Consider the following 12,715-nt stretch of genomic DNA (forward strand, 5'->3'; position numbering starts at 1 on the left):
TTGTGTTATTTCTGTCCAGGTAGTCCCCGAAATATTTTTTTTTCAGTTAATAGCAAATTTGTAACTCGGTCTGTTTGCCTTTTCAGATTTAATTTGAAATAAGTTTATTGAGATAAATATACACAAAGAGAGAAGGTACATTCAGCTATTCTCAACCCTGTTCAGTACATCATGTTCATTTTATATATATATATATATATATATATATATATATATATATATATATATATATATATATATATATATACAGTATATATATATACTGTATTATTAAATATGACCGAAAAAGTAAGATTAATAATTCTAACACGAATTTTCTCGACCTTTCTTACGTTTTTCACTGTTGATGGTAATTCAAAAATCAATTCTCCAAAATTCATTTTTATTTTTAGTCTGACGCGACACTTGAGCGCGTTTCGTAAAACTTATTACATTTTCAAAGACTTTAGTTTACACACGCACACAACTTTAACTGAATAGAGCTTAAACATCTTCGAGTTTTTATACCTACATTTGGGTGAGGTGACATGTTACAATAGTTTTGGATGAGGTGAAAATAAACTTTTAACACAAGACAGGACACGAAACAATGGGTATTAAAGGTAGGTAACTGCAGAAGGCCTATTTTTATTGGCCCATATTTCTTGATGCTAATATATTGGAGCGGAGTCTTGAAGTGGGTAGAATATAGTTGTGCATTAATTGGCTGTTGATTGCTGATGTTGACTTCTTGATGTGTAGTGCCTCGCAGACGTCAAGCCGCCTGCTATCGCTGTATCTATCGATGATTTCTGTGTTGTTTGCTAAGATTTCTCTGGTGATGGTTTGGTTGTGGGAAGAGACTATATGTTCCTTAATGGAGCCCTGTTGCTTATGCATCGTTAAATGCCTGGAAAGAGATGTTGTCTTGCCTATATACTGAGTTTTTTTAGGCTTACAGTCCCCAAGAGGGCATTTGAAGGCATAGACGACGTTGGTCTCTTTTAAAGCGTTCTGTTTTGTGTCTGGAGAGTTTCTCATGAGTAGGCTGGCCGTTTTTTTGGTTTTATAGTAAATTGCCAGTTGTATCTTCTTTTTTTGTCTGTAGGGATAACGTTTCTACTAACAATATCTTTCAGGACCCTTTCCTCCGTTTTATGGGCTGTGGAAAAGTTCCTGTAAAATAGTCTAATAAGGGGGTATAGGTGTTGTGTTAGTTGTCTCTTCAGAGGTTGCATGGCGTTTCACTTTCCTTCTTATGATGTCTTCCACGAAACCATTGGAGAAGCCATTGTTGACTAAAACCTGCCTTACCCTACAGAGTTCTTCGTCGACTTGCTTCCATTTTGAGCTGTGGCTGAGAGCACGGTCGACATAAGCGTTAACAACACTCCTCTTGTACCTGTCTGGGCAGTCACTGTTGGCATTCAGGCACATTCCTATGTTTGTTTCCTTAGTGTAGACTGCAGTGTGGAAAACTCCGCTCCTTTCCATGACTGTTACATCTAGAAAGGGCAGCTTCCCATCCTTCTCCATCTCGTAAGTGAAACGCAACACAGAATTCTGCTCAAATGCCTCCTTCAGCTCCTGCAGATGTCTGACATCAGGTACCTGTGTAAAAATGTCGTCAACATACCTGCAGTATATGGCCGGTTTCAAGTTCATGTCGACTAGGACTTTTTGATCGATGGTACCCATGTAGAAGTTTGCAAACAGGACACCTAGGGGAGAACCCATGGCGACCCCATCTACTTGCTTATACATGTGTCCATCCGGGCTCAAGAAGGGTGCCTCTTTAGTACAAGCTTGGAGTAGTTTCCTTAGAATGTTTTCTGGTATGTCAAGAGGCCTGTACTCCTCTTGACATACCAGAATATATATATATATATAAATATATATATATACACATACATACATACATACATACATACATATAAAAACCACCAAAAAAGTAAGATTAATAATTCTAACACGAATTTTCTGTTTCTTATATTTCTTTTCACTGTTGATGGTAACTGAAAAATCAATTCTCCAAAATTCATTTTTATTTCTAGACTGACGCGACACTTGAACGCGTTTCGTAAAACTTATTACATTTTCAAAGACTAGTTTACACACACACACAACTATAACTGAACAGAGTTGATTGATTGATTGATGAAGATTCAGCCACCTAAAAGGTGGCACGGGCATGAATAGCCCGTAAGTGGTGGCCCTTTTGAGCCATTACCAGTATCAATAGCTGATACTGGAGATCTGTGGAGGTGCGACTGCACCCTGCGTGACGGGAGATGTCTCCCTGAACAGAGTTCAAACAGCTTCGATTTTATACCTGCATTTGGGTGAGGTGATATGTTACAACAGTTTTGGATGAGGTGAAAAACTTTCAACACAAGACAGAACACGAAACAATGGGTATACTGTAATATTTTGTAAGTTAAAGGGAAGAATGGAAGTAACTGCAAAGGGCCTATTGGCCCATATTTCTTGATGCTTCTATATTGGTGCGGAGTCTTCAAGACCAGGCTAGCTGCCGTGCTTCACTGTCATATCGGCAAGGATCGCCAAAGATGTTTACGTGAACGTATGTACTGTATTATTCTCCTGTCTCACCTTGTTAGGGACAGGGATCTTAAGAGATTGCCATGCTGATATTAAACCAAGTAAAATTCTAGACATATAAATGCTCGTCTTTGGAGACAGAACACAGGTATGTGTGGTTGTGTCCACTCACAGGATGAGTGGCGCTGCCCAATAAACTCGCCCCTCGGGGCAAAATTTAAAATGTATGTGGTCAGAAAAGAAAACAGAATGGCCTACACTGTCAGTAGACACTGTGGCGGCAGCAATGGAGCTGGAGTGTGAAGAAAAGTGTGCAAGGAAAAGGAGTTTCAGAAGTGTAGGAGGGGTAAACCAAGCCTTTACTATGTGGGTTAAGGTTTTGCAAAACTTTGGAAGTAGGAGTTGGTTGACATTAAGCCTATCTTAACGCGCCCGGCACTCGTGAAAAAAATAGCGCATTGTGCGCGCGGCGTTTTGGGCTCTTGAGCATAAACACCAAAGTGTGTAATCTTTTCATTCTCCTGACACCAGTTCTCGAGCTACGTATTTCATTTGGTGTCAATGTGTTGGCAATAAAATTCTCTACAAGATCATATGTATAAAATGTCATCAAAGCATTAGCTATCCCACCACGAAATAAATAAAAACGTAGATCACTCGCCGTGACGCCCAAACAGCAACAAAATGTTCATACTCTTTTGTTTGTTGTCGGTTCCACATTAGTCCTACAGCGTTAAATTTTATATCACTGAACTCGCAATAAAATTCCCTACACAGACATATGCATATAAATGTAGAATCATGATCGCGGCCCACGCCAAGAGTGTGTGAAGTGGGCGATTACCCTCGTTGTGTCAATTCAATAGTCTCTCCACATTGTAAAATACAATGCCGTTCTCCCAAATAGGCCATGTGCATATTAGAGAAAACGGAAATTTAATGGCAAACATTTTCATACTAACCCCAAGTCGATCAAATAAGAATTGGATTTTATGTTTTCTGCAATCCGCGCGGCTATTTACGACTCTGCTACGGAAGCCATAGAAATAAACACGTCGTATATTTAATACCCGGCTACGTCAGTGTTAAAGAACCAATAACTCCATTAACCAGGTAGACACTCATTCCACTTCCCACCCACCCCCCCCCACCCCCGTGGTAAGCATATTAGTTCCCACCTTGTACTTGTAAAATATTTGTTGGAAATTTAGCCATGGTGCTTTTAACTTGCAGTGCCAATCTTTTTCCCACTTTGAGAGCCCTGCCAATTTGAATTTACTTGTGCGACCCTACCGATTAGGTGCACCAATTGCAGTGGTGACCACCTTACATTTTCATGGTCGTCCTCACAAGAAAATTATTCTGCATTTCAAGCACATCATTTTTTAGGCAAGGCATCAACCGTGTCACTGGTAGTCAGGAGATTATGTCAAACTTCCTATCGAATTTGTTTGTGTCCTGGCTTCCTAACCTTATTTTCCTGCCCCTATGCAATGTGCAGTCAGAAGTTTCTCTGCCTGCCTGCCTCCCTCCATGGTCCCATGTGTATCTGCACTTTTAACTTTTTTTTAGTTGTCTGCTTTTGGTTCACACTTGGAAGAAAAGAGAAAAACTAAATTAGCAAGTCATCATATTTTATTAGTCATGCTGTACAACATTGCCCTTTTCAGACACGTAGATACCATCCAAGAACTTACGGATATCCTTGCGCTTCACAGTGGTACTCTGTTGAATGCGTGCAGCTGTAATAAAACAAAAATTACATTTAGAGCTTAATGGAAATACTATGCTTGAAGAAGAGACCACATGCAGATTCTTCCATTTCAAATGTTTTTGGTAATATCAATAAATATACCTAAATGACCATCTCAAACACTTTCCAAACTTCACATGTTGGTGTAACCAGTGTAAGAGAATCGACCGCAAGTGTTAATCTGACGTCACTCTGCTCGGAAAGTGTATAAGTAATGGGAAGGTACAAGAAAAATATAGCTTAGAGAAATCAATCAGTTTAAGCCCCACTGCCTGATTTTCAGCGGGGCTTAAACTTAAAAGCGTCAAGCCATTATAACCATAGAGCACTTGGAAGGGATCAGGATATGGATTTGGGATGGGAGGTGGAGGAGAAGTGTACTACTGATGGTTGAAGTGTGGACAAACTAGTGACGCTCAGTTAAGAGACTTACTTCATCTGTATACTGTAGTTAAAAATGTAGCTTAGTCAATCTGAAGAGAAAACCCAAGGTTTTCCTTGGGGAAAACCCATGCCGTTATAGAACATAAAACCCAGATCTTTGAAGCAATTCTGTCAAGGGAGATTATGAGAACACTTATCAGAGGGTTATGTTACTATATATCTTCATGTAATAGGCGACCACAGTAAAACTTTACTCCCTATTTTTTAAGGAGCGAGAAAAAAAATACCTTAAGACGACCCTAAAATTACATGTACAACTGGTCAACATCTGTGGGTCAAGGTATTATAGAAATTTGTGTAGAAAATTACAATATCAGTAACTTAAGGCAACTTTATATTATTACTAGTAGTAAAACAGTAGGTCTGGACATTTAGATTGATGTCCATCACATTGGAGTATAAATCCCCAATGGCCAATCCCCATGATGTACTAAAAATCATATTCACTTGCAAAATTGATGGGCTGTAGCATTTTTCTACTCAAGTGCCCAGTTAGGTTAGAGCAATATAGTACAGTATACCATTTTATATGAAATAACTTGAGAAGACAGGCTGTCCAACCAGGTAGTCTAAACTGTGATGACCCATGCAAAAGGTCATCACAGAGAAACACGTATACAGCACAGTTTAAACTAAAGTAATTGCAGTTGCAGAGAAGACCAACAATAGAGTAGCTGCAAAAGAATTGTGCTAATGAATATAACATTATTATGTAGTGTTGTTTACCTTATATAGCAACTGATACATGTTGATAGCAACTACAAGTTTAATTAAAAGAAATGATCTTGATTGTGCATCATTATCTTATGAATTTTATAAACTACAGCTAATGCATAAAATATCTGACCTAAAAGGTATAGACTTTCAAGTCTTCAAATAATTTAAAATTAAAGAAAAAGATTAAAATTGAAGATCAAGCCGTCAAAATGTCAACTGGGCAATACATCAAACTACTGAACTGGTTTGACTTTATTCCTGCTTGATGGGGTTCTGGGAGTTGTTCTACTCCAAGCCCAGCCCAAGGTCAGACTTGACTTGTGAGAGTTTGGTCCACCAGGTTGCAGCAGCCCATAGGCCCATATACCCACCACAGCCTGGTTGGTCCAGCACTCCTTGGAGGAAACTTATCTAGTTTTCTTTTAAAGATGTCCATGGTTGTTCCAGCAATATTTCTAATGCTCGCTGGGAGGATGTTGAACAACCGTGGACCTTTGATGTTTATACAGTTCTCTCTGACTGTGCCTATGGCACCCCCTGCTTTTCACTGGTTCTATTCTGCATTTTCTTCCATACCATTCACTCCAGTATATTATTTTACCGTGTAGATTTGGGACCTGACCCACCAGTATTTTCCATGTGTATATTATCTCTCCCGTCGTCTTCCTAGCAAGTACATTTGGAGAGCTTTGAGACGATCCCAATAATTTAGATGCTTTATCGCGTCTATGTATGTCGTTTATGTTCTCTGTACTCCCTCTATCTCAGCAATCTCTCCTGCTCTGAATGGGGAAGTGAATACTGAGCAATGTTCTATTGTACAAATAAACTAACAATTATAAACCAGGTAACTTACCAGTCTGAGAAACAGACTCTAAACAGTTGCCTTCAATAACAAATTCATCCTTTTGCTTAGCAGAGGCAGAGATGGTGACACCTGGCGCCATTTCTACTTTACGGATGTACTTCTCTCCCAAGAAGTTACGGATTTCAACTGTCTGATTGTTGTTGGAGATCACACAATTGATGGGGAAATGGGCATACACTGCACGCATCTTGTACTGGAAACCCTGAAATGAAGTAAATATCATTTTATAAAAAGACCATGCTTGATAGAGATAAGAATTGGAGAAACAAAACCAGTCATGAATGCATCATGTAGAAAGTTGAAAATAGATGTGGTGCCATTGGTCTGCAAGTGTAAGCTTTATATATTTACACTTTGTCAGAATGATTAAGGTCAATAATCTCAAGTAATTATATATGGCAGGTGCAAAATAAGGATACTTTTAAATGAATGAATGAATAACTTTCATACAATTGTTCCAGATAATTTTAAATTAAATGGGTACTGGGTTCAGTGAGTACCAATTCACCAAAGATATTTACCCAGAAAACTAGCCACTGCCAGATTATTAAATGGAATGCACTAAGATGAAGTTATGGAAGCTACCTCCATCCACAACTTGAACCAGAGGGTTGCCACCCAGATACAGTAATACCTGATGTCCTCAGTGCACAAGAAAAAAAGTATTATGCTAACTAAATAAAAAAAAAAAATTGTACGACAGTTTGGCCATCAAGCCTGGAAGTCTTGCAATGACATCACAATTCATGAGCATTCAAGGAGCAATTGCTATGGGGGGTCGTCATCCCATGCCAGCTGTAAGGAGGAAGTTTCCGCAAAGATATTGTCACATATTTCAATGCCATTTTTTTGCAGTAATATTATATAAGTGTCGAGAAATTTATATAAAATGTGTGGAATATCAGAATGCTCAAATTTAATCTGTTGACAGGCTCCAGACAGCCACCATGCAACCTTACAGAATGCCTCCATCCAGTTAAACATTAAATAATTTACTTATTTCAGCATTTTTACATTTTGCATACAAATTAATAATTCTATAATAAAAGTAAGCACACAGGCAAGTAATAACATTTCTCCACATCAACTATCCAAGGGTTAAAGAAAAATTTGACTATCTGTTCTGGGGAATTTTACCTTAACTTATTTGTTTAGGAGGCCTACTTAAATTAACAAACTTATCTTTATAAAGAGTTTAAAAAGTGAGTTAAATGAAGCAAGTACAGTATTAACATAACATACATCAGTAACACCAGTGACCATGTTGGAGATGTGGCTGCACACGGTGCGGACAGCAGCAACCTCCTTCCTGTTTCCAAACCATTTATCCACTGTGACAATGGTGCCCTTCTTGACCTTTTGGGTCTAAAATATACAAATTGTTCAATCAGAAAATAGAAATAGAATAAAATTTTCATATATTTTTAAAGCTAATAAGTCTCATTTATAGCATATATAGTGTTGATTCACATACAGTACATGAATATTAGCAATGTGGAATAAAAACAAAGCCATTATTTGTTTAATTACCTTCATGTCAAGTTTCATGTCCTTGAAGGAGCGACGAAGGGAACCACGGGGACCCTTGACAGTCACAACACGTTTTCTGACATCAACTTTGATGTTTTTAGGAATGGTCACCGACTGAGAAGTAATGATGGTCTTCATTGTGAACTCTGAAATGCAAATTTTTTAATGTACTTCTTGTATTATATCAAACCTGGTCAAAACTATCTTCCACAGCAAAAAAAAAAAAAAAATTAAAAAACTTATTTTACAAGGGTGATCAAGAGAGCCACACACCAGCAATGATTAAGCAAACCTAACTCGACCTATTTCAACCACTCTTGCCTAGCTTATTTTATCTTAAAAATTAAATACTCTTTGTTAATTATATGTAGAGTTCCCTGTACTAGCTGTATTCACCTAGTTGTACTTGCAGGGGTTGAGCTCTGCTCTTTCGACCCGCTTCAACTGTCAATCAATTTTCCCCCCACACACACAATCCACCCCACCCCCAGGTACCTATTTACTGCTAGGTAACATGAGCATCAGGGTGATAGAAACAGCCCATTTGTTTCCATCATCGCCAGGGATCAGACCCAGACCCTAGGATTACGAGTCCCAAGCAGCTGTCCACTCCACTCCACGCTGAGAATCAAGACATCACCTGTACTTACCTAGTTGTACTTGCGGGAGTTGAGCTTTGGCTCTTTGGTCCAGCCTCTCAACTGTCAATCAACTGGTGCATAGGTTCCTGAGCCTATTGGGCTCTTATCATATCTACATCTTGAAACTGTGTACGGTGTCAGCCTCCACCACATCACTCCCCAATACATTCCATTTGTCTACTACTCTGACACTGAAAAAATTCTTTTGGGCACTCAATTTCCACCTGTGTCCCCTAGTGTGTGCACTCCTAGTGTTAAATAGTGTCTTTACACTATCAATTCCTCTGAGAATCTTGTATGTGATCATGTCCCCCCCCTAACTCTTCTGTCTCCCAGTGACGTGAGGCTTAATCTCTCGTAGTCTCTCCTTGTAGCTCATACCCCTCAGTCAGGGTACTAGTCTGGTGGCAAACCATTGAACCTTTTCCAACTTAGTCTTATGCTTGATTAGATATGGACTCTGTGCTGGAGCCGCATACTCCAGGATTAGTCTGACATGTGGTATACAAAGTTCTGAATGATTCCTTACACAAGTTTCTAACATCACATCCTGTGTGATGTCACTGATGTAATTAGGGTGTCTGGGGATTTTATTTTATGCTACTGCATTAAATGGTAGGATGTGTGAAAACCTGTATGTGTATTACTGTATTGTAATAAACAGTGGCCAGATACTAACACCACAATTACTACCCTTTGCACAATCAGAGCGAAGTTTCATTAATTTAAATTACTTTAGAAGTACCAGTACCATAAAAGGTTGCAGGGTTCTCACATCCTAACTTAATGATATACATAGTTTTGACAATTGGAAAACAAACTTCATTGCACCATATTATGTATGATTTGACCATACCCAAATATATTATTGTATCAATTATATTATTTACAAAATTCACTAATGGACGACATGTGGCCATACAGACACAAGCACCTAGATGGCAGGCACTTGTAAAAATGCTTTAAATCTGGCCACACACATTTGTTAGAATAAAGATATGCATTGCACCTACAGATATGGCAGTATCTCGGGCCAGGCTTGGGAAGTAAAACTCCCACCATCCCATCAAGCAGCTATCATATGACTAGTTTTATAACATGTGCCTTGCAATACATAACACTGATTTTTTCTTGAAATATTTAAATTTTTAAACTCAATTTAACCAATAACAAATGTTAAATAGTGCAATACCAATGATATCAGCCTGTGGTAAGGAAATGCACAAATGAATAATACTGTATTCTTATTTGAGCCCTGATTTATCTTTTGCTGCTAAAGAAAATAAAAGACAACCCAAAGGTTAAATGTGCCCATAACCAGAGTTGGAAAATTAATATCACAAGTAAAAGCACTGGTACAAATAAACCCACAGCAGTAAAGTTAGACACTAACCCAAAACACTCATCTATGGCGATTTACAGAAATGCCGATTAGGACAATCTAAAGATACCATACATTACCAAATGCATTTTTTCCGCTTGTATATTTTGTTAAGTTATTAGAGGCTGGATTATGTAATACTGATTGAAACAGGGGCAACTTCCAAGTAATATGATGCTCCAATATATACAGTACTGGTTAACATACAATAATTCCCATTGTTGGAGAGAGGAAGCCTGTGTTTAACCACACTTTAGGCTTGTATCAAGGTCACCCCAAGTTTGAATTACTGTACTGACCTTCTCCAGGTCACAACCCCACAACAGTTGTCTACCTCCCAGGTACCTATTTACTGCTGGGTGAAGATTATTTTTGGTTAAAGCAAACTTGCAATTGGGCAAACTTCCCAATTCCTCCTTGGGAATTCATCCCATAATCCCTTATTGTGAAGAGACCGAAGCCAACTGTACTACGAGACCGGTTACATCTTGTATGGTGTACAACACATGTGAATGAAACAAGTTTGCCCTCCATATTCAGTAGAGTACACAGCATGCACCAAGGGGGAACTGCTAGCCATTGTGCTCTAGTGCCATTTGAGCACAATTATTACACTTTATGATTCATTAACTCATCCAAATAGTGCAAGTCGGCGAACCTACATCTAAACAGCAGCGTTGCAATAGTCCGGCGAACCTATATCTAAACAGCAGCGTTGAAACAACCACTATCTAACACAATTTGATAAAAGGGTTCTACAAGTAGGCACTTTAAACCTAAATTATCCTTAACCAAAATATATTCTATTCAAATACACTGAATCACGACGTCAACAACACACTTCATTTGCATCCGAGGATCATTTAGAATATTATTGCCAGTCTTTATTTTTTAATGACTTTAGCAATAATGACCAAGCCAAGCTAGAGCATTATTTTTTTTTTTACTTTCCTATATCGGTAAATACTAGTCTGCACTTTGTGAACATATTATACCTGCTGGACAAGACTCTCAGCCTACACACCACGCTCCACCAACTGATAACTAAAACTTAACACAACCAAACATTACTAAACACAAGCTAACCTAACCATACATTCAAATTCAAATGTGTTCAGGTAAAAGTACATACATAGAAGTTACAAACAATGTTGGATTTAGAGAGACATACGGGTCCTAACATTGTGGAAAACCTTGCTTGAAACCCCAGTGTACGACACGACACCCATATTGGCTAAATTAATTACGAATTAACGCAAGTTGGGTAATAACAGACACTCCACCTGGGCCACATTACTACCTTAGTGTTGGACATATAATAAACACCGCACATTGGTATTACTGAACGGTAACATGCCCTAGAAATACACAAGATAAATTTTCGATAAACTAAATTTTCCAAGGAAATTCAGCTTGTTTAAAACGCTCCTCGTGATTGGTGGTTAACTACACATCAATACACATGTCTATCATGTCACAACTGCAACTGGCCGCTCGGTAACTGTTGAAATAAAATATACTTTACTGTGAAGAAACCGAGCGAAGCAAGACAGCGCCCAGAGCCTCCTTCAGGCTACCAACACTTAACATCCATTTCTCACCTAACTAGCCAACAATAAACTAGCAAACTACAACTAACATTCACTAGAGTTCTCCAAAACCTACTTGCGGGTAACAGAAGGAAAGAGTGGACGAGGATGACGGTAATATCAAGAGATAAATACTGCCGCCGCCACACCACTCACCCTGGTCGAGGCCTCGGGAGGAAAGGAGACTCTGGTGGATATTACTGGTAAATATTGCACTCTAGTTCTCATATGTTTGTTACTTCACATCAAACTAAATTTGTCTTAAAATAACATTTATAAATTCACTCCCTATCCAAATGTTTGTATAAAAAAACTTTTAGATACACGTTCTTCACTATTTTATTTATAATATGTATCAGATTCTTTTCACTTCTACTTTAAATGAATCATTTACAATAATACAAATAATTTATATTCGTAGAAAAATATACATTGTGTATATTACAGTGTTTAAACTCAGTATTTTTACACGGTAAAATAACACTCAATATATTAAGGGTGAACTTCAAGTATATCTATGATTTCTTCATAGAGTTAATTTCTTCGCAAGTTCTTCACTTCTACAAAGTAGAAGTGAAGAACTTGTGTCTAAAAGTTTTAGTTTTTAGTAACAAACTTAGGTATACACAGCAATGTGCTGCTAGTCCTATTCTATATGAAAGATAAAAAAGTGTAGCTCAAAAACTAGCTAGAGGGTATAAGTTCATTTAATATCACCATCTCACAAGGATGATTAGAGAACATAAAATACGAGGCTGAGATCTATTAACGCTGCACTATGTACCAATGTACCTTTCCATCTTACCTGATATACCGCCCACAGGATGGGTATGGGGTGCATAGTTTAGTTCATTTATTATGCACCCCATACCCATCCTGTGGGCGGTAGTGGAAAGGGTTACAGAGGCACATAATGGGTTCAGTCCCTGAGCCCATTATGTGCCTCTGTAACCCGTTCCACTACCGCCCACAGGATGGATATGGGGTGCATAATAAATGAACTAAACTAAACTAAACTAACCTGATATGTTCATAGATTTCTCTATGAGATTCTTTATAAATGATTCAGGACCTGCCCGAAACGATATGTGTGTTAGTGGCTTTTCAATAATGTAGAAATATCACTAATGTAATCGCACAAACCCATTTGCCTTCTAGTAAATAAAATATTATTATTATTACTGCTAGCAAAATCTGGGTACAGTACAGGAATATTTTTCAATATTCGAGTGTATGCAGTAGTTACAGAGC

The 12,715-nt window shown here is 38.2% G+C and overlaps 1 protein-coding gene across 2 annotated transcripts; it reads right to left on the reverse strand.

The window, feature by feature from the left end:
- Positions 1–4,158: 4,158 nt before the first annotated feature.
- RpL9 (ribosomal protein L9) lies at positions 4,159–11,727 on the reverse strand. 2 transcript variants are annotated; one of them, XM_045752824.2, is made up of 5 exons: positions 11,621–11,727; positions 7,854–7,999; positions 7,566–7,688; positions 6,312–6,525; positions 4,159–4,283 (listed from the first exon to the last, which is right to left on the reverse strand). In XM_045752824.2, the coding sequence occupies exons 2-5, from the start codon at positions 7,989–7,991 to the stop codon at positions 4,180–4,182; spliced, it is 579 nt and encodes a 192-aa protein (XP_045608780.1). In that variant the 5' UTR covers positions 7,992–7,999; positions 11,621–11,727; the 3' UTR covers positions 4,159–4,179. The 2 variants fall into 2 exon arrangements, with proteins under 2 accessions (XP_045608780.1, XP_045608781.1); XM_045752825.2 differs by having other exon boundaries at positions 11,541–11,663.
- Positions 11,728–12,715: the final 988 nt, after the last annotated feature.

Source organism: Procambarus clarkii, chromosome 48 (genome assembly GCF_040958095.1).
Source record: "Procambarus clarkii isolate CNS0578487 chromosome 48, FALCON_Pclarkii_2.0, whole genome shotgun sequence".
NCBI classification, from domain to species: domain Eukaryota; kingdom Metazoa; phylum Arthropoda; class Malacostraca; order Decapoda; family Cambaridae; genus Procambarus; species Procambarus clarkii.